Here is a 23,322-nt window from a genome sequence, read left to right on the forward strand (position 1 = left end):
ACTATTTTCAAAGCAAGGATAGATCTGCAGTGGAAGGCAGTGAGAAGGCCAATCATTTTATTTTACAAGCTCCCTAACCTTCAAATATGCCAGGATCGGGGCCAAAATATCCACCCACAAGAAAATGTAAAAAAGATACCTATTACTGTTTTAAATCTCCAACAATAATTAAAATATGAATGAATGAATGAGGTCCCACGCTGCATAGGTTTGTTTTAAGTGTCAGAGAGATGTTGTCTAGATGTAATTAAGACTTATCGTACCAGTAATGACTCATTGACACTGAATGAACAGCACCTAACCATTTCTGGCAAGTCTAGTGAGAATATATCACATAGGTCCAGCAACTTCACCTCATGTATTTCAATTATATTTCTCTCAATGAGATACTGGTGAAACAAAACTCCTGAAGGAACCAGGTAACCCGGATAGCGATATTATGGTTTCTATGAGGTTTTGCCAGATGTTGCTGTCCAATTTAAATAACGGTGTGCCTTGTCAGTCTCAACTCATTTCTATAGTTAAATCTGGTCCATGTTTTGTTACGTGTGGTAGGTAACATGTGCTACTCATTCCTTGGCTAATGAAGAGGTCTTCTGAATCTCGATGAAGAAAACGCTAACTTATTCAGTAGTAACAAAAGGTTTATTGAGTAACTAGAACAATAATTGCCTGAGTTCTTTACTTTAACTTTGATACTAGTGATAAAGTTAACAAGATCTAACTACAGTAACTATACGTAACTCCACTAGCCATCTGAACTACTCTGCTATTGCCATGGTCACAGTGCACTCCAGAGAGCCAGAGACCCAATGTGGTTGCCTTTTATACCCGTTGGTCCGGCCCTCTAGTGATCATGTGGTTCTACTGATTACACTTTAACCCCTTGTGTACATGCACATATAGAGATCACTACAGTCCATTGCTCTCCCCTTCCCCACTTGATTTTATAACAAAATGCAAATGTCATGTGACAACAAGTTTGACACAATAGCTGAATATCTTGCTGGCACCTCACTCCAGGCTCACAGCATGCACACATTTGCGAAAATACTATGTAACAAGATCCGACAGTGTATTAACATCAATCTTTATTTGGTGAACATTAATTTATTATAACTCAAAAAGATTTTCTTTTTTAAAAATATTTTTATTAAAAGCATTTTGCATATGTACATAAAAAATCAGAGGACCAAGCATCAACAGGAACAGAGAACACATGCCCCAAAATCCCCCAATACCAACCCAAACTCACCCTGCCCTCTTAAATTTTCTCCCCCCACCACCCACCACCTCCCCCAACATCTCCCACCTCCCCCACCCCCCGCTGACACTTCAATTCACCTTGAAGAAATCGATAAATGTCTTCCACCTCCGGGTGAACCCATCCTCTGTCCGCTTGTAAGGCGAAGTTGACCATCACCAAATGCAGGCATTTTGCCAGGTCGCTCACCCACACCCTGGCTCCGGGTCCCACCAGCTCATCAAGATCCGTCTCCGGGCTATCAGGGAGGCAAAAGCCAATACATTGGTTCACAGCTCCAGGGTCCCAGGTTCGATTCCCGGCTTGGGTCACTGACTGTGTGGATTCTGCACATTCTCCCCGTGTCTGCGTGGGTTTCCTCCGGGTGATCCGGTTTCCTCCCACAGTCCAAAGATGTGCAGGTTAGGTGGGTTGGCCATGCTAAATTGCCCTTAATGACCAAAATTGCCCTTTGTGTTGGTTGAGTGGGGTTACTGGGTTATGGGTATAGGGTGGTGTGGACTTGGGTTGGATAGGCTCTTTCCAAGAGGCGGTGCAGACTCAATGGGCCGAATGGCCTCCTTCTGCACTGTAAATTCTATGAACATCTATGAAAGCATCATGAAGGCAGCAACTGCTATTTAGTTTCTCGTTGTTTGTTGTGTGATTAGACCACAAAAGTGTTGGAGCTCCAACACTTCTCGTGTGGTGTGTTAGTCGGTCTTACAGAACAGCAAGGCAAGCAGTTTCAATTCCTGATCTGCGGAATTTCCTGACGGTGTTAGCAAGCACCACAATTTATCACAGCGTCCTCGGATTAGGGAAAGGGAAGAGAATAAATCATCCAAGCTCCAGGCCTCCTTCCTGATTGCTATCCACCCTTGCTGGAAAGCGCATTTACAGACAATGAGGTGGACGTCCTGAGCCCAAGGATTGGGTTGATCAAAACTTTGCCAACAGTCAAACGACCTCTTGCTATATTCAAGCTTGTGGGAACATACAAGAATGGTTGTGGAAGGTGAGGCGCGGCTGGCACATGTTCTGTGCAAAAGGGACAGCTTCCAGCAGAGGGCGAACAAAGACAAACCTTCCCTGAATAATTTTAATTCCAGTCCCGTCGACAATGCCATTTTTCGAGGGTCGCTTCACTCTCCACTGCTCTTGAGATGGCGATTGCCACCGCGAACGAAAGCACCCCCCCCCCCCCCCCTCCCTCGAAACATTTCCTAGAAATCACAAAGGAAGCATTTTCTCACACTTCTGCTACTCGAAGATTTGTTTCATAAACGCGCGAAGGGAATTCCGCACAGAGTATTGTACAATACTAAAAGGGCAATGCCTTTCTATATAAACATCATCTCAATCTCAGTGTTCAGGATCGACAATCAGTTCACTGCGATCCCCCCCCCCCCCCCCCCGAGACACTATACTAAGGTTATAGTTTGAAGAGAAACAGGAGTTGTGGCTAAAATTGTGCGCCTTGAACCCTGCGGTTTGTGCATCAAGTGGATGTGCATCACTGGCTTTGCCCTCAGCACCCCCCCCCCCCCCCCCGGCAGGGGAAGTTTTGGTGGCCGGGTGAATGTGCTCCGTGTATTCCTGATGCTATGATTTTCCTCCGTTTGCCAATCGACCCCAGGGGCCAGGCTCGCGATGGCGCGGTCCTCACACCACACACACACACACCCCCACTCCGCGGCCTGCCAATCACCAAGCCCCGCCCCCGCGGCCTGTCAATCACTCCGCCTCTTTCCCCCGCCGCACACCGTGCTCCCCGCCTCGCCCACTGCGGCGGCATGCCAATCACCCCGGCCCGCCATCACAGCATGTCAGTCACCCAGCCCCGCCCAACCCCCCCTGCCTGGTCCCCGCCCCCTCCCCCGCGGCCTGTCAATCACCTGTTGCCCGCGTCACAAACCCGCGCACGGATTGGACAGCCCGGCAACGTGTCACAGCCTGGCAATGATTGACAGGCGGGACGTGAGTGCGCTGGGCGGGACGAGGCGGCGAGAGTTTATTTAAAGGCCGGCACCCGCCCTTCCCGCACATTTCATCCGGTTCCGGTGGTGAAGGAAATTTCTCTGGGTGGGGGGCCCCACGTGTGGGGGGGGAGAACGAGCATTTCATTTCTTTTTATTTAATTTTTTTTTTAAAATACAACTTTATTTATAATCTGACCATAACCTGAAGGAGACATGGGGAAAGGGGTAAGTAAAGGCGATGTTTGCATGTGTGTGGAGCTGGTATAAGTTGCTGAGGGAACCTGGGGAGGCCCCAAAAAGTTTCCGGACTCGGGGCAGGGTAATTGGGGCATTCGGGCAGGATCCATTGCATTGCCTGAGGGATGAAGTATGCACAGTAAGCACATAAGCGGTATGTACCTGGGCTTCGTGATCAGCCTGAAGGAACACAGTCCTAAGAGGAATTGAAGTTACCAATACTGGAGCCTGTGCAATATGACCATAAGAGGAGTTTGACAGCTGATTGTCCAGTCAATGGGCAGCAGATTTTTGAGGGGGAGGTTGCAGGTTACATTGGGCATCCTCTAAAGCTTGGATCGTCCTCACAACCAGTAAGTTTAATTGTGACATGTCAGATATGTGTTACGAGGAATGAGGTAAAATAATTTACTTCCAGGTTGTCATCCCAGATAGAGGGATTGTACAATGATTATCGTTTGGTGGTGAATGCATTGTGAAAGGGCATTAGTGTATAACTGGTGAGATTGTATGGGAGTGAACGATCCTGTTGTTTATATCATGATTGAACCACAAGATGCAGGGTCCTGCTGGTAGGTCTCCTATGTAACTTGTTAGCGAAAGGGATGTTTTGTCAGTTTTATAGAATGGCCATTGTTCACCGAGTAGCTACACAGCACTGATTAAGAGGTGCAGTTAATATAGAGGGAAAACTTAGACAAAACATAGGAAGGTATTTATTCATAAACTTGCAGAATAGGTCTGTATTAGGAAAGTGGAAGTCAATACAGATAAATGTGAGGTGATTACGTTTTGATCGCAAGAGTAAGGAAAGACCGCATGCATCTTGGGAAATAAATGTCTGAATGGAATAGAGGGACATAACATTGGGGTAGGGAGTGGACTTGTACAGATTCACAACATTCCCAAGACTAACAGTACATAGGCCATAGCAAAAAGCAAACAAAGCACTGAAATTATTTTCTGCATGCATAGAATTGAAAAAAAAGTGTTATGTTAACTTGCTTGGTTAGTGCATACTTGGAGTGCAGTGATCAATTCTGGCTTCCAGGTTACTAAAAAGATATAGAAGCATTGGAGAAGGTGCAAGATTTGCTATAACTATAACAGTACATCTATTGGGAATGATTAAACAGAGTGAGTCATATTCTCCCAGAAAAGAGATCAAAGAGTGGCCTGACAGTGGTCTTTTGAGATTATGAAAAAATTTGATAGATTCAAAGCTGAAGATTGTCAGTCATAGGGAATTTAGGAGGAATTGTTTTACCCAGAAAGTGAATGTGGGACTGGCTACCTCGGGAATAGTTGAGCTGATTAGCAATGGGTGTGTTTAAGGGGAAGCTAGATAGACATATGAGGGGGAAAGAAATAAAAGGATTTGTCAATGGGGTAAGAAAAAAAGAGTTGCTAAGAGGCTTGTGTGATACATCAGCATGACCTGTTGGCTGGAATGATCTGTTTCAGTGCTGTTAGTATAATGGCTCATGAATTCCGATCTCTGGAGGGTCATACCAGGAGATACCTTTCGGAGAAGTGCTGGTTAAACACCCCCCTCCCCCATACAAGGACTACACGTGAATTTCCCCGGAGGTTCAAACCTCTTACGGCCAATTATCCTGCACGGGAACTATCTGATGCTCCGATTTTAATTGGAGACTCCAATGGTTCCAACTGTCTGAGCAGTATGGTTACCCAGGAAAAGTTGAAGCGATTAAAACCACTTTTGGCTCCAAGATAATTATAATACTGACCACCACAGCACCTCTTCTTCCCCCGCTCCCATTCACCTGCACACCTTCCAAACCCTCAACTACCTTCACACCCCATCCCCAGGTTACCTCCTGACACCCCCACTGACCATCTGTCATCCTTCTAACTATTCAGCACATCTTACACCCCCACAAGTCAGCATCTAACTGACCACCCCATTCACTCTATCCTATCTGCCCCATCACACCCATTTGCCTTCACCCTGGCTTCTCGAAGCTGCTTGGACCTTCAAAACTACCTGCTTTACAGCAGCAGGTTTCATAAAAGTGGGGCATAGCTTCCTTTCCTCCAACTCTGCTGACCTAGATTGAAGGCCCCAGGAACTTGCTGCACTCCTGAGGAGGCTTGAGCCAGAGGTTTGAGTGCAAAATGCATAGCTCCTGCCTAAGGTAAGTCAAAATGAGTAGCATCATCATCGGACTGTGATTGCCACTCCTCAGAAGTTCTGACCTGTTGTAACCTTGATTATTTTTGTAACTAAAATCGTGAGTTTAATTCCACCAAACCAATGTCATTATGCCTACTACACCTACACCGGTCATATTGATTCCTGCTCTGTAAGTTGTGCTAGGCTGAAAAATTGAGGTAATATATTTTGCTTTTACCACAACCTTATTTTGTGCCTTTTGGCTTTACACTTACAGTCAGTGTCATGGTCTGTATAATTGTGACACTGATCAAGGGTCCATTTAGGATGAATGTGGGCAGAGGAATTATAGAGAAATTTTGTATATTTTAAATGTGGTGCAAATGAGGTGATGGCTGTGTAAGACTGAATGAAATTTGAAAGTTTTGTTTCAGGTATGGTTCTGAAAGCTGTCACCTTGCCATATCTAAGGCTCTCGTGTGGTAACATGATGTTCAATCACACGAGTCACATCTCATTGGCTGAGCTGAAGAAATATGGAAATAAGTAGCCTTTCTCATTTCACTTTTTCATAGAATCCCTACAGTATAAAAGGAGGCCATTAGGCCCATCAAGTCTGCACGACCCTCTGAAGAGCACCCTACCTAGTTCCATTCACCCGCTTTATCCTCCATAACCCCACCCAACCACTGGACACTTGGGGGCAATTTAACATGGCCCATTCACCTAACCTCCACATCTTTGGGCTGTAGGAGAAAATCGGAGCACCTGGAGGACACCCACAGAGACTCTGGGAGAACATACAAACTCCACACAGTTACCCGAGGTCGGTATTGAACCCACGACCCAGGCGCTGTAAGGCAGTAGTGCTAACCAGTGTGCCATCTTGCCACCACGTTTTTCCCAGGAGATCAGCTTTAAGCTTTAACATCACTTTTCTTTAAACTTTCTATAACTTTACCAGTCTCTGAATTGCATGAACGGGGTAATAATGTAAAGCAAGAGATGCAAAATAATAATTGGGATGGTGCAAAATGTAATTTGCGGTTGCACATTAATAAGTCTTTCACGTAAAAATTACTTCTGAGTTTTTTATTTTGCAGTCTCAACCTGACTCTGGGCCATAAAAAACAGGAGTAGTCCATTCAGCTCTTTTACCTTGTTTTGCTTTTCAGTTTGATCATTGCTGATCTGAACCTCAGCTTCATTCATCTGGTTTAGCTCACAAGGCTAAATCGCTGGCTTTTAAAGCAGACCAAGCAGGCCAGCAGCATGGTTCGATTCCCGTACCAGCCTCCCTGGACAGGCGCCGGAATGTGGCGACTAGGGGCTTTTCACAGTAACTTCATTGAAGCCTACTCGTGACAATAAGCAATTTTCATTTTTCATTTCATCTGCTTTTGCTCCATATTCCTTGTTATCATAGAACATAGAACAGTACAGCACAGAACAGGCCCTTCGGCCCTCAATGTTGTGCCGAGCCATGATCACCCTACTCAAACCCACGTATCCACCCTATACCCGTAACCGAACAACCCCCCTTAACCTTACTTTTTTTATTAGGACACTACGGGCAATTTAGCATGGCCAATCCACCTAACCCGCACATCTTTGGACTGTGGGAGGAAACCGGAGCACCCGGAGGAAACCCACGCACACAGGGGGAGGACGTGCAGACTCCACACAGACAGTGACCCAGCCGGGAATTGAACCTGGGACCCTGGAGCTGTGAAGCATTTATGCTAACCACTATGCTACCCTGCTGCCCCTAACTATCCTTAACCAAGAAAATCAATTCTTAAGTTTCAGTTGACCCAGAATCCACAGCTTTTCAGGGTGAGAGTTTTGGATTTAAACTAACATTTGCATGAAAAAGCGCTTCCTAATTGCACTTCTAAATGCACTCATTCTACTTTTAAATCTTGTGCCCTTTTATTCCGGATTCTCATACTAGTTTCTCTAGAACTACCCTCTTGCTTGTCTTTATTATTTTAATCACTTCCGCTCGATCACAACATGGTCGTTTAAAATCAAGAGAATACAAGCCACATTTGTATAAACGGCCATCACATTCTAACCCTGGTATCATTCTGAATAACTCCCAACTACTCCTCCAAAGCCAGAATACCTTTCCTGTGATTTATCCAGATGGCCATCACATTTGACCACCACTCCCTTTTAGATCAAGGTCAGCATTCCATTGATCTTTTGATTAAGATGTGTTCCTATTCATTAGCTTTTAATGATTGATGGATATGGACACCTCAATCCCTTTTGCTTTTCCACAGGTCCAAATCTCTGCTATTGGGAAATCAAATCAGCATATTTTCTTAAGATCCAAAGTTGATGACCTCACACTTTCCATATTTAACTCTGATGTGCTGTACCTTTCCTTAGTTAACATCTCTTTTTAACCTGCTGTTGTCATCCACACAACTTGTTGTGCCTTTTAACTTAAGCGTTGTCTGCAAACTTTATATGCAACTTTATCCCTTTATCCAAGGTGTTAATTAATTTGGTGAAATGCTGAGGCCCCAGTACAGATCCTTGGAGAACACCACTTATCACCCCACCAGTTAGAGAAAATACTTTTTATTGCAACTTTGCCTCTTGTCTCGCATCCAATCTTGCCCCTCCTTATTCTGCTAGTGGCCCCTTAGTAATACTACAAGTTCATGGTAAATATACAAATACTGCAGTCCATTTTTTCATGAATAAATGTGAACAAATACATCGGTGCTGCAGTGTACTGTGCCACAATGTATTATGTTATATGTTTATGCCTGTGATATTGAGAAGATACTGATATTTCTTCATGATGTCAATGGATAAGTCAGCTTGAACTCTTGTATGATTCCTAGTGGTTATTGTGAGAGCTCCATTTAAAGATGGTTTGTGTTCCTGATTGGTCACCCAGAGAATGATGCCCTGGGGCCAACAATGTTACATTTGTGGGAAGGATTAAAAATTAGTTTTCTCTCGTGGGTTTGTACTTTCTCACAGTCAAATTGTCATTCATGGATGTGTTTATCACGGTAGTATTCAAAAAGCAAGTTTAGGCTTGTTTCATATAGGCAATTTGGAATGTTTTTCTTTTCTCACTACTTCTGTGGTTTAGGCCAGCGGCTGCATTTGGTTTTGAAATCCTGTTGCTGAACAGATCTGGAATGTTAGCGATTGATTGTTTCTGCTTTACCTGCATTCTGAATCTGCATTCACTTTTTTGTTAGCAATCTGGTATGGGGGTCCAAGATGCAGATGTGTTCATACATGACTTCCAATTCCTCACTTGCACTTAGTTAATTCAAGGGAGGAATTGTACCTTGAAAAATATATGTACCTGTAAGGGAGTAATTGCAAGATGTGCTTACTGAAGTATTTTCGTGGTATAATAAACCTGTACACAATGAAGTGGGGAAGAGCATAGGATTATTCAAGGAACTTTATGTTAAGTGTGCTGTTCGCTCTGCTTGCTGGAATGTTGCAGCCATTGAGATACATGCACCCCTCAATACAGTGCTAAAGTTTAAAAACATCTTTATTGAGGAATGTTGCTTTGATCTAATGTGCAATGTCCTTCTGTACACGGAAAACTGAGGAACAGAATAGTCGAAAGCCATAATAATCTTTATTAGTGTTACAAGTAGGCTTACGTCAACGCTGCAGTGAAGTTACTGTGAAAAGCCCCTAGTCGTCGCCACACTCCGATACCTGTTCGGGTACACTGAGGGAGAATTCAGAATGTCCAATTCACCTAACAAGCACGTCTTTCGGCACTTGTGGGGGGAAACCGGAGCGCCCAGAGGAAACCCACACAGACACTGGGAGAATGTACAGACTCCGCACAGAAGGTGACCCAAGCTGGGAATCGAACCCGTGTCCCTTGTGCTGTGAAGCAACAGTGCAACCCACTTGGTTTGGTTTAATGCAATGAAGATTAATTTGTTCTTTGTTCCATTCCTTACGTGGCTATTTGTCCTAGGTGAATTTTTATATATTCTTTAAGTATGGGACCACCACAGCCATACGGGATCCAAATCTGAAGTCCATAAGTCATCCCTGAACCAAAGGTGCTGATGGTAATTGAAGTGCTCCTGTGGCCAGCTAACTTAGTACACATTGAGGTTTAACGGTCGGACTTTCTGATCAGTGGAACTCATTTCTGTGTTATCTTTTACATATTAGTAATTGAGGGAAATCACTGATCTTTTGAGTTAATCAAACTTCTCAAATTTGTCAGTAAGTAGGGAATTAATTCATCACCTGACTTCCTAGTTTTCATCAGGAGATTAGATCATTTGATTTTCAAAACTCCTATTGGTTGCTTTGTTCTATGTCCATTCTATTTGCAAGAACAATATAATTCAGTGTTGTCGGAGTCTCGTGCTGCCTGTCTGCTTTGAGTTGGCTGTTGCGTTTTGATTGTTGTTTCAAATTGGTGCAAAGCAGAAATGGATACTGGACTCCGTTTTATTTGAAAACTATGTAGGCTAGGTTACAACTTTGTAAATATGTGTGTTGAGTTTATTAACCGGAGATGGATAAAATCAACTGACAGGCCTTTGGCCAATTGTCAATTACTTCTCTAGTACTTCAAGCTGAGAACAATGAGATATAAAGGTGCAAAATGGTTACACTGTAATTTGTACACAAAAAATGACAGAAATGCTGAATTGCCTTAAACAGGCAACAGGAAAGTGAGGTATTTGGAAACTATTTACCCAGTACAAAATATAAATAACCTCTGAATGGAAAATGTACAGCAATATTAGCAGAGAAAGCTATCATTCTGTCATGGGGGAAATAGTGTTTAGTTTTGCCTTGGACAAGCTTGCTGTGTACAATGCTAAGCAGGCGTTGTATACAGCTGCTGGTCTGGCCTAGCTAGCACGGCATAGGGCTGATGTTTTGCCAGACATTCCCCATGGGAATCTTTTATTACTGTAAAACAGGTCAACTCGGGCTCTTTACTTATTTTGTGATTTAAGGGGTAGACTGAAGAGGTTCCAGTTAAGTAACCCATGTTGTTCTTGGCAAGCTACAAACTGCAATGTTTTCGCTTGATTGGTGTTGCACTTGAGAACAGTTCAAAGTTTGCCTCAGTCTTTCTGACCAGGTAAATCATAATTCCCTTTGTTTGTGCGCTCAGTTGTTTTGGGTCAAGATCAAAAAAAACCTGGAATTCTCTTCATTGTCTTAACACTATTAAACACATCATGAATGAATCCGAAAACCACTCAAATGACCAACCCTTTAAAAGTCCTTTGGTTAAATTTCACTCTCCTGAGGCATTTCACCGTAGTTGTTTTGGGTGTGGTGTGGAGTGAACAGGAACAAGTCTGTACAGTGCAGACTGTTCAAAGGCAGGAAGAGGGTGGTGATTCACACTAGTGCTGCAATGGAACTTACCAAAAAATGCTGATGTGATGGAGTGTTATATAGCTAAGACGATAAAGGGGTATCTGAAAACTTAGTCACAACACTAAATGGGGGCCTGAAGTGAGGTCAGAGCCCAACTTGTTAATAAATGTCCCAAATAATTAGAATTTTGGTGGAATGAAGTTAATTTTATTCTGTCAAAAACTTTGGTATTATGAATGTTACCAGTTTATTAAATTGTACATATGGCAAAACTCTTAGGAATATGGAAATTCGGAGAGATCTGGGTGTGCAGGTCCATGGATCTTTGAAAGTGGCAACACAAGTGGACAAGGTAGTCAAGAAAGAATACGGAATGCTTGCCTTCATTGGATGGGACATAGAGTATAAAACTGGCAAGTCATGCTGCAGTTGTATAGAACCTTAGTACGGCCGCACTTGGAATATTGCGTATAATTCTGGTCGCCACACTACCAGAAGGATGTGGAAGCTTTGGAGAGGGTGCAGCTATGTGGAGAAGCGGAATAGACTCGGACTATTTTCATAAGAACGACGGAGGTTGAGGGGTGACCTGATAGAGGTCTATAAGATTATGAGGGGAATGGATAGAGTGGATGGCAGGCATTCTTTCCCAAGGTGGAGGGGGTCAGTCCACCAGGGGGCATAGGTTTAAGGTCTGTGGGGCAAAGTTTAGAGGAGATGTATGAGGCAGATTTTTTACGCAGAGGGTGGTGAGTGCCTGGTACGCGTTGCCAGGGAAGGTTGTGGAAGCAGTTACATTAACGGTGTTCAAAAGGCATCTTGACAAATACATGGATAGGATGGGTATAGAGGGATACGGCACAAGGAAGTGCTGAAGGTTTTTGCTAAGGTTGGTATCGTGACCGGTACAGGCTTGGAGGGCCTTTGTTCTTTCTTTTTTAAATTTAGAGTACCCAATTATTTTTTCCAATTAAGGGGCAATTTAGAGTGGCCATTCTACCTATCCTGCACATCTTTGGGTTGTGGGGGTGAAACCCAAGCAGGCACGGGGAGAATGTGCAAAACTCCACACGGACAGTGACCCAGGGCTGGGATTCGAACCCGGGTCCTCAGCGCAATGCTAACCACTGTGCCACCGTGCTTACCTTTGTTCTTAATCCTGATCATCCCATCGAATCTGAAATTTTGGTTGCTCTCAAATGTCAGTATTTGGTGCAAATAAATATTCTGAAATATTCTCGTACCAAATTGCTTGAGCAATGGTTAAATTATTTGCAAATGATGTATCTTTTTTTAAAAATAATTTTTATTGAAGAGATTTTTTACATGACAATATTTACCCCCCCCCTAACCGTAGACTATTACACAATATTCCCTCTTAACAGATATCCCCCCCCCCGACCCCCCCGCGTGCGCTGTCCCTCCCCCCCCCCCCCCAAAAAAACAAACAAAGCAACAATTAACATCAAACATGAACTGCGAACAAATTTGTCCGCATTACACCCTTAAATACCCACCACAGCCCGTTGTTGCCACCCCCCCCCCCCCCCCCCCCCCCCGGGTTGCTGCTGCTTGCGACCTCTGCACCCTATCTTTGGGCCAAAAAGTCGAGGAAAGGCTGCCACCGCCTGAAGAACCCTTGTACCGACCCTCTCAGGGCGAATTTGACCCTTTCCAACTGGATAAAGCTGGCCATGTCATTAATCCAAGTTTCCACGCTTGGAGGCCTCGCGTCCTTCCACTGTATCAGTATCCTTCTTCGCGCAACTAGGGACGCAAAGGCCAGTATTCCGGCCTCTCTCGCCTCCTGTACCCCCGGCTCCACCCCAACCCCAAAGATCGCTAGTCCCCATCCTGGTTTGACCCTGGATCCCACCACCCTCGACACCGTCCTTGCCACCCCCCTTCCAGAACTCCTCCAGTGCCGGACATGCCCAAAACATATGGACATGGTTCGCTGGACTTCCCGAACACCTGACACATCTGTCCTCACCCCCAAAGAACCGACTCATCCTTGTCCCCGTCATATGGCTCTATGTAGCACCTTAAATTGAATGAGGCTAAGCCTCGCACACGAGGAGGAAGAATTAACCCTCTCCAGGGCATCAGCCCATGTCCCATCCTCTATCTGCTCTCCCAGCTCCCCCTCCCACTTGGCTTTCAGCTCCTCTACTGATGCCTCCTTAGCCTCCTGCATTACTTTGTATATGTCCGATATCCTCCCCCCTCCGACCCAGACCCCCGAGAGCACCCTATCGCTCGCCCCCCTGCTGGGGAGCAAGGGGACCCTTCCACCTGGCGGCTAGCAAATGCCTTCACCTGCAAATGTCGAAACACGTTTCCCGGGGGGAGCCCGAATTTCTCCTCCAGCTCTCTCAGGCTCGCAAACCTCCCATCTACAAACAGATCCTTCAGCTGCCTGATGCCCACCCTGTGCCAGCTCTGAAATCCCCGTCCATGTTCCCCCGGATGAATCTATGGTTCCCTCTTAACGTGCCTCCATCAGACCTCCCACTTCCCCCCTGTGTCGCCTCCACTGCCCCCAGATCTTGAGGGTGGCCGCCACCACCGGGCTCGTGGTGTACCTCGTGGGAGGGAGCGGCCATGGCGCCGTTACTAGGGCCCCCAGGCTTATGTTGCCACAGGACGCCCTCTCCATTCGTTTCCAAGCTGCCCCCTCCCCTTCCATCATCCACTTGCGCACCATCGCCACATTAGCCGCCCAGTAATACCCCGAAAGGTTGGGTAATGCCAGCCCTCCACTCTCCCTACTCCGCTCCAAGAAGACCCTCCTCACCCTTGGGGTGCCATGCGCCCACACGTAGCTCATGATGCTGCTCGTCACCTTTTTGAAGAAGGTCCTAGGGAGGAAGATGGGCAAGCACTGAAATAAAAACAAAAACCTTGGGAGGACCGTCATTTTAACGGACTGCACTCTGCCCGCCATAGACAGCGGCACCATGTCCCACCTTTTAAATTCCTCCTCCATCTGTTCCACTAGCCTAGAGAAGTTCAACTTGTGGAGAGTCCCCCAGTTCCTTGCCACCTGCACCCCTAAATATCTAAAACTCTTTCCTGCTCTCTTCAACGGGAGTCTCCCGATTCCCTCTTCCTGGTCCCCTGGGTGTATCACAAATACCTCACTCTTACCCAAGTTTAGCTTGTACCCCGAAAAGTCCCCGAATTCTGCTAGCAGTTCCATCACCTCCGCATTCCCCCTTCTGGGTCTGCCACGATAGCAGCCAGGTCGTCCGCGTATAGCGATACCCGTGCTCCTCCCCGCCCCTTGTCAGCCCTCTCCACCCCCCTGAGCCCCTCAGTGCCATCGCCAACGGTTCATTGCCAGTGCAAAGAGCAGGGGGGACAAGGGGCAACCCCTGTCTGGTCCCCCGGTGGAGCCCAAAATACTCCGATCTCCTACCATTCGTCACTACACTTGCCGTCGGGGCCGAATAGAGCAGCTTCACCCATTTAATAAATCCCTCCCCAAATCCAACCGCTCCAGCGCCTCCCACAGGTACTTCCACTCCACCCTATCAAATGCTTTCTCCGCGTCCAATGCCACCACTATCTCCGCCTCCCCCTCCACTGCCGGCATCATGATGACGTTTAGCAGTCTCCGCACGTTCGTATTAAGCTGCCGCCCTTTCACAAAACCCGTCTGGGTCCTCGTGTATCACCCCTGGCACACAATCCTCTATCCTGGTAGCCAGGATCTTTGCCAGCAGCTTGGCGTCCACATTCAGGAGCGAGATAGGCCTATATGACCCACACTGCACGGGGTCCTTATCCCGCTTCAAGATCAGAGAGATCAGTGCCTGCGACATTGTCGGGGCAGAGCCCCCCCCTCCCATGCCTCGTTGAAGGCTCGCACCAGCACAGGGCCCACCAGATCCGCATATTTTTGTAAAATTCCACCGGGAACCCGTCTGGCCCCGGCGCCTTCCCCGACTGCATATGCCCAATCCCCTTGACTAGCTCCTCTAGCCCTATCTGCACCCCCAGCCCCTCTACCAGCTCCTCTTGGACCTTGGGGAACCTCAGTTTGTTCAAGAAGCCCTCCATCCCCCCTTCCCTCGTCGACGGCTCTGACCGATACAGCTCCTTATAGAAGTCTCTGAAAACCCCATTTACTTCTGCCCCTTCTGCACTATGTTCCCACCCCTCTCCCTCACTCCCCCAATTTCTCTAGCCGCATCCCGCTTGCGGAGCTGATGCGCCAGCATCCTACTCGCCTTCTCCCCATACTCATAAATCGCGCCCTGCGCCCTTCTCCACTGTGTCTCCGCCTTTCTGGTGGTCAACAGGTCAAACTCAGCCTGCAAAACTACGCCGTTCCCCCAGCAGCCCCTCCTCTGGTGCCTCCGCATATTTCCTATCCACGTCCAGAAGCTCCCCCACCAGCCTCTCCCTCTCCTGTCTCTCCCTCCTTTCCCTATGTGCCCGTATGGAGATCAGCTCCCCCCGGATCACCGCCTTCAGTGCCTCCCATACCATCCCCACCTGCACCTCCCCCGTGTCATTAATGTCCAGATATCTCTCAATGCTCTTCCGGACCCTCTTATACACCTCCTCATCCGCCAGCAACCCCACATCCAGACGCCACAGTGGACGCTGGTCTCGCACCTCTCCCATTTCCAAATCTACCCAGTGTGGCGCGTGGTCTGAGACCGCTATGGCCGAGTACTCCACTTCCCGTACTTTCGGGATCAGTCCCCTGCTTAATACAAAAAGTCAATTCTAGAATAGACTCTGTGGACATGGGAGAAAAAGGAATACTCCCTCGCCCTCGGCCTCCCAAACCTCCAGGGGTCCACCCCTCCCATCTGCTCCATAAACCCCTTTAACACTTCTGCCGCTGCCGGCCTCCTACTTTTCCCTTGAACTCGATCTGTCCAACACGGGGTCCAGCACTGTGTTGAAGTCCCCCCCCATGATCAGGCCCCCTGCCTCCAGGTCCGGAATGAGGCCCAGTAGGCGCCTCATGAAGCCAGCGTCGTCCCAGTTCGGGGCATACACGTTAACCATCACCACTTTCTCCCCCTGCAGCCTACCCTTCACCATGACATATCTACCCTCTTTATCCGCCACCACCTCCGCCGCCACGAACACACCCTCTTCCCTACCAGGATCGCCATCCCTCGGTTCTTTACATCCAGTCCTGAGTGGAACACTTGTCCCACCCACCCCCTTCTCAGGCGGACCTGGGTCCGCCACCTTCAAATGGGTCTCTTGTAGCATTGCTACATCCGCCTTCAGCCCCTTCAAATGCGAGATTACTCTCGTTCTCTTGACCGGCCCATTCAGCCCCCTCACATTCCAAGTGATCAGCCGGGTCGAAGGGCAGCCCGCCCCTTTCCCCCGCCGACTAGCCATATCCTGTCACCTGCTCGCCCCGAGTCAGCCTCCCTTTCTGACCCGCTCCCCATGGCGATGGCGCCCCCCCCCCCCCCCACCCCTCCAGTCCTCAACTTCTCCTCCCTGGCCTTTTCAGCAGCAACCCGGTGCCCCCCCCTTCCCCCCTCCCCCTTCCCCCCCCCCCCCCCCCCCCAGGCTAGGACCCTTCCTAGCCGCGACGCACCCTCCATAGTACTTCCGTGAGTCAGCTGGTTTACGCTGACCCGGCTGCCCCTGCCACACTCAGGCTCCTCCCGGCATGGGGGGACGTCCCCCCCCTTACCACCCCTCCTTGACCCCGCTCCAGCGCGGGAAAGGGAGCCATTGCTGACCACGCCCCTTACTCCCACCCCCCTCCCTCCTCTGCCCCGTGCGCGGGAAACCAGAGGAAAGCCCGCGCTTTCGCCCTGCCCCTCCCCGCCCCTCCATCTTCAGTTCCACCCCCGTCCCCGATCTCCCACCGATAAATACAAAACAACCAAACACCCCACAAGAAACACATACCCCCGGCACTCCCCCCCCCCCCCCCCCCCCCCCCCCCCCCCCACCCCGCCCTCCCACCATAACATTATAAATAACAGGAAAAGGAGAGAAAAAACTGGTATAGAGAACAAAAAGGGTCCAAAAATACGGCCAAGTGAAAATCCAACCAACAGAAAGCCACGTGTCCAGCTTAAAGTACCAGAGCGGCAACGACCGCCAAGTATCCCCTGGTTCTAGTTCGAGTCCAGCTTTTCTTCCTGGACAAAGGCCCACGCCTCCTCCGGGGACTCGAAATAGTGGTGCTGGTCCTTGTAGGTCACCCACAAGCGCGCTGGCTGCAGCATCCCGAATCTAATTCTCTTGGCATGCAGCACCGCCTTCGTCCGGTTGAACCGGGCCCGCCGCTTTGCCACCTCCGCACTCCAGTCCTGAAAGATCCTCACCGTCGAGTTCTCCCATTTGCTGCTCCTCTCTCTCTTGGCCCACCTCAGCACCCTCTCCCGGTCACTGAATCGCTGGAACCGAACCAGCACCGCCCTCGGGGGTTCGTTTGCTCTTGGCTTCCTGGCCATTACTCTGTAGGCCTCCTCCAATTCCAGGGGCGAAGGGACGGCCCCTGCCCCCATCAGTGAGCCCAGCATTTCTGCTACATACCCCTGGAGGTCCGACCCCTCCAGCCCTTCTGCCAGGCCCAGGATCCTCAGGTTTTTCCGCCTCATGCGGGTATCCATCTCCTCCAATCGGTTTTGCCATCTCAGGTGGAGTGCCTCGTGCACCTCCACCTTTCCCACGAGGACCGTGGCCTCCTCCTCCCTCACAGTCATCTCCTGCTGCAGCTCCCGAATTGACGCCTCTTGGGTCGCCTGTGCCCCCATCAGCCTGGTGGTCGTCGCGTTCATCGACTCCAGCAGCTCCACTTTCAGCTCCGTGAAGAAGCGCAGGAGAGCGGCCTGCTGCTCCTCCGCCCATTTCCTCCAGTCCTCGGGTGCGCCGCCGGCCGCCATTTTGGATTTCTTCCCCCGCTTTTTTCGGGGAGCTGCTGCCGCTTTTTTTCCTGCCCCACTTCGGGTGACGACCATAAATTTGACGGGGTTCTCCTCTGAGAACCTTCCCCCACCGGGAATTGCCGTTCCAGCGCCGTTAGGGGCCCTCCAATCGGCCCGAAAACACCTTCCTAACAGGAGCAGCCAAACGTGCGAGTTAGCTGGTCATAGCCGCAACCGGAAGTCCCAAATGATGTATCTTTTGATAAGTGAAGTAAATATGCCGCATGTCCTGTGTATTCAAGAAACCGCTTTTAACAGTAACTTGCATTTATATAGCCCTTTTAAATTAGTAAAATATTTAACTATGGTTCACAGGCACATGTCAGCCAAAAGTGTACACTAAGCCAAACAAGGAAAGATTAGGACAGATGATCAAATGCTTAATGGTAGAATTTGAGGAGGGGCGAGAGACCAATGTTTGGATGATAACTGTTGGTGCACGCACTTCAAACATGCCGTTTTTCTTGAGTCATGTAAAAAGTTGACCCCCATGATTTCTGGCCCTAAAAATTTAATTTTTCAAGTACCTTGTGTAAAAACCCAACTTAGTTTTTCAGGGATCAAAGCTCAGAAATTTCAGATCTAATGTATAATCCTAGAGATGTTAATGATTCATCTTCATTGTAAATGCATAAATACTAATGAAAATGAATTTATGCTTAAAACATTTATACGTTGAAGTTTTATTTTTACTAATAAAATGATCAGATTATGAATGATAATTAATGTCGGTCATTTAATGTTGTTGGTTTTTACTTTGTTCCATTGCAACAGTCTGTTTTGGGCCCAAATCTAGCACTGTTGAAAATGTTACCCGTGTTAAAGTCTTGGGCGGGATTCTCCGGTTGGCAATGCCAAAATCTTGTTGAGCCGGAGAATATCAGATCCCAACCAAATCTGAGGCGGCGCCCTTTTTGCGATGTGCCACTCCCTCCAACGCCGCGCCACGTATCGACGGCCTCAGGACATTGTCTGAGGCCCGTCCCGATGCTCCGCCCCATACCGGCCGAGTACAAAACATTGTGGGCTGCGTGTGGTCTCACCCATCGGGAACTTGGTGTGGCCGCTGTGGACTCAGTCCAGCGCCGCCACAGTTGGGGGAGGACCGATCTGTGGGCAGGGGGGGGACATTATTTGGGGTTGGGGGCACTCCTTCGTGCACGAGCTGGTGGAAGAGGGGAACTATTTTGTGGCCTAGTCCGCGAGCAGCCTCTGCCATGTTGCATATGTGGCCGCTGCAGACTGCCTCCATGCACATGCGCTGCCACGGACCTGGGTATTCTCCGGGGCATATTGGCAGCTAGAGCCGGGTCCTCTATGCTGCCATCCTGCTAGCCCCCAGCAAAACGGGGAATTTGATGTTTCGCACCATTTTGTCTGGCGTAAAATGCCACCGTTCTCACACTGGCGTGGGGACATAGCCCGAGAATCGGAGATTCCAGCCCCTTGACTTTTGGCTAAAACACTCTCCTCAAAATTTGATTTTTACATTGGTATATACAGTGAGTGAGAGGTTGCATTTCAAAGTTTTACCTAGACACGACTAACTGAATACCTCTGGAGAATTCCTCTTGAATTGAGAAATTTGGCAAGATCGATTTCTCCCAATTTTGTACACGCGTGATTCTACAGGTGTAGAAAAAAACATATTTTTTCATTGCCATGCTCATTGGACATACTGTTCTGACACGAATTAGCAGCCAGTGGGTAATGAGCAGAGCCAAAATCTAATGCACTGCATGCCTGCCAAATTCAGCTTTTAATGTGCATGTAATGTATACTACTATTGTGATCCCGTGCTTACAATGCATGCCCATGTTATTCAGGATAAAAGATCAGCTCTGCTTCAAATGTACTGACCCCAGTCAAACTGAAGATTGACTGTATATTCCTTGTTTCAGTGCAGTAAAGACGTTTTAGACATTTGTGCAGTTGGCTAGACTTGTCACCTTTCAAAAATTAAGACCTTATCCAAGTGAACTGTTTATTCGAATGGACTGGAGTGGTGTTATCCGGGCTCATTAAAAAGGTTACTTAATGTGTATCAGCTGACTTTAAGTTGACCCAAATTACAATTCCCAGAATCTAATCCTCAAAGGCATCTTTTCAGTGTTCATGTTTCTGAATGCTCCTTTATTGAACTGAGCGACGAGGCTATGTGGAGTGGGGTAAATCTCCGAGCTCCTTCACCAAGTGTGAGGACAGGGAGATCATTACATTTTCCTTTTGTCCAATTTGTGGGCAAGAATGTAAGGTCACTGAATTCCTTCAAAGTTTTCCTGATTCCATTTTTTTTTCCCGCTTGATGCTGTTAATATCTATTCTGGGGTGCAGAGGCTGCAGTTTTCAAAACATTTAGCTATTATCTACAAGAATTTGCTGAGAAAGCTCATGTTTAGACGGAGGCTGTGAAAATAACACAATTTGCAGGAGGAAGAAATTCTAACCCTTGCAGTCTCGCCAGAGATTAAAATTTCTCAATGTCTTGTACTGACATTGAGAGCAGTTTGTCTCTTATTTGCTTGGATTGTTTGTTCTCTAAATAACCAATTTTTGCAGAATATTTACTTAATAATTTTGCCATTCTGAAGTGACAAAATGGAGGATAGTCCCTCCATTTAAATCATTCAGATTTATTAATCGGGTAAATTGTTACCACTGTAAAATGGACTTATCAAATGTTAATGACTGCTGTATTTGCGTTTTACTTTTATGAGCATACACTAGTGTTGTAAAGTGACTAGGCACCAAAGATGTCAATTTTTAATACAATTAATTAGATTTTCTTGTGGGTTGAAGTGTAATGCTCTGGTTTCACTTCATTCCATATAGACCATAGTTTTGTAGTACTTTTTGTAAGACGTTCAAGTGCTGATAAAGCATAGAGCATAGAGCATAGAACAGTACAGCACAGAACAGGCCCTTCGGCCCTCGATGTTGTGCCGAGCAATTAACACCCTACTCAAACCCACGTATCCACCCTATACCCGTAACCCAACAACCCCCCCCCCCCTAAACTTACTTTTTAGGACACTACGGGCAATTTAGCATGGCCAATCCACCTAACCCGCACATCTTTGGACTGTGGGAGGAAACCGGAGCACCCGGAGGAAACCCACGCACACACGGGGAGGACGTGCAGACTCCGCACAGACAGTGACCCAGCCGCGAATCGAACCTGGGACCCTGGAGCTGTGAAGCATTTATGCTAACCACCATGCTACCGTGCTGCCCTTAGATGCTGCATCTTGGTGTGAGATTGATAGATTTTTGTTTAGTAAGGGGCTTAAGTGATGGGAATAAAAGGCAAGGACGGAGAGTTGAGATATGGATTGTCATGATCAAATGAATTGCATAGCAGGCTCAGTAGCTGACTGGCCACTTTGTTCTACAGTGAAACTTTTGATGTTGGAAGGAAAGCTGGAGGCAGCCGTAGTTAATTCAACTGATCATGATTATCGTTAATTCCCCCTCAAGAACCCACCCCTGCAGCTGTTGAGAGCTATATACTAGGATTGTAAAATATGGTAATGATCGATTCCACCTTGAAACATCACTTGCATTAGGCAACTGTCGAGAGATTCTTTTGTATACAGTGTGTTCTCGGGTTCTGAACTCCCCTACCTTGGAGGGTAGGTTCTGATTTGGGCTGTTTTTCTGCAGTGCAGGTGAGAGAGGCTGCTCGGTAGCAGCATTCACTTAAACTTTACATGAGAGTAAATTAAATCTTGAGACTGGTGCCAACGTGCAAGCGATTGGAAGAGGTCTGGTTGTTAAATAAGAGATCAGCGTAGTTCAACTATAAAGCTACCTACAACTCAAATTATAAGTCTGGTTTGGGCTCAGAATAAAAACACATCTGGCACTATCAGGAGAGAGAAACATTGTTAATGTTTTAGGTTGATGATATTTACCCGAAACATTAACTCTGCTTCTCTCTCCACAGATTCTGCCAAACCTACTGTATAATTCCTGCATTTTTCATTTCAATTTTAGACCTGGCAGCGTCCTTAGAATTTTGCTTTCATATGGGATTCTGAGTAGTCATGTTTGCTGAAGTCCGTCTCGTGAATGAGACATTTTTTTTAATGGTAATTAAACCCAATAGAGCCAAGGTTCTAACTAGGAATATGTGCTGCTAATTTTTTTTTAAACCAGAAAAAAACAGCATTGTCTGTGGGGATGAAAAATGCAAACCCTTTACATCTCGTGATTATAAACGTTGGAAATTTTCTTTCAGTTTAACAGTCAATCAAGTTGCGGAGCAAATGGTAGATAATGCTTTCAAAACCAATCTGAGTTTTTAGCTGATTGAGTGTAGGGACCAAACACATGTGGAGCTGTTAAGTGAAAGTTTTTACATTTGACTCTCTTGACAGGAGGGCTGTTCCAATCCACGACTCTGACTTGAGTTAAATATGGAGCAATACAATTGTACTGACTTTTTTTCCATATGCCCTTCTATTCCCTCAAAATACAAATACAATCCATGTCAATTTATAGATGTACAGATTTATATTAAGCACCATTCTAGCTGAATTTAATCTAACCAATTTACTAAACCATAACCTATAATCCCCTTGTCTCCATTAGAACTCTTGCTCTCTTTCATGCTTATCGTCCAACCAGATTTCCCTCAGCTTGGCTCCCTTAAAAACCGGGGAGGAAGATTTGAACACCTTTGGTAAACAACTTGTTTAACCATCTATGGCCAGATCTGCTTGGACCACTTGAATCGCTGCCGAATATGCTTTCCATTGTTAGAACTGCCGTTTATTGTAAAATCGCATGGGATTGCAAAGATAATCCACACCTTCACTTCACCACTAAGCATCTACTTGAACCACATTCTCTTCCCCACAACCACCTCCACCAATGAATGGGAAGGAGCTTACGGATTTTGTTGTCACCAAATATATGGACCATCCACTGAGCTACAGCTGCTACTTCTCTTTTCCCCAGTCCACAGGGAGAAACTCCCTAAATGTTCTCTGGTTTTTCCTGCAGACTCTTTCCCATCTTATTCAACCTCTGGCATTTTGTCCAATCCCAAATCCGTGCCCATCTTTTCTACAATTCTATGTTCAAAACCCTCCAGTCAGATTTCCGGCTTATACATAATGACATTTTATATGACTTTGACAAACTAACCTCCCTCATCCTTTGTGTCTTATCTGCCATTTTTTGACGTCATTCTCCTCCAGCACCCCTTTGTCATCCAGCTGAGCGGAACTGCATTTGTTTGGTTGCATTTGTATTTATCAAAAAAATGTAGTTGGGATTGTCTGCAGTATTTTTTTCCATTCTTGCACTGTTACTTCTGGAGTCCTCGAAGGACCCATCCTTGGCACCATTCTATTTCTCATCCTTCAGTGGTATCATCCAAAAACACATCAGGTCCCACATGTGCCAGCAACAGTATGCTCTGTTTCACCA

The 23,322-nt window shown here is 47.0% G+C and overlaps 1 protein-coding gene across 1 annotated transcript in view; it reads left to right on the forward strand.

Annotated features, from left to right (window-relative positions):
- The first annotated feature begins 3,270 nt into the window (after positions 1–3,270).
- LOC119968970 (sodium/potassium-transporting ATPase subunit alpha) overlaps positions 3,271–23,322 on the forward strand; it is a 60,314-nt gene continuing 40,262 nt past the window's right edge. The window contains exon 1 of the mRNA XM_038802028.1: positions 3,271–3,450. Within this exon, the coding sequence (XP_038657956.1) occupies positions 3,439–3,450 (12 nt within the window). The 5' untranslated portion in view covers positions 3,271–3,438. The remainder of the gene's footprint in view (positions 3,451–23,322) is intronic.

This window comes from Scyliorhinus canicula, chromosome 7, assembly GCF_902713615.1.
Source record: "Scyliorhinus canicula chromosome 7, sScyCan1.1, whole genome shotgun sequence".
NCBI classification, from domain to species: Eukaryota; Metazoa; Chordata; class Chondrichthyes; order Carcharhiniformes; family Scyliorhinidae; genus Scyliorhinus; species Scyliorhinus canicula.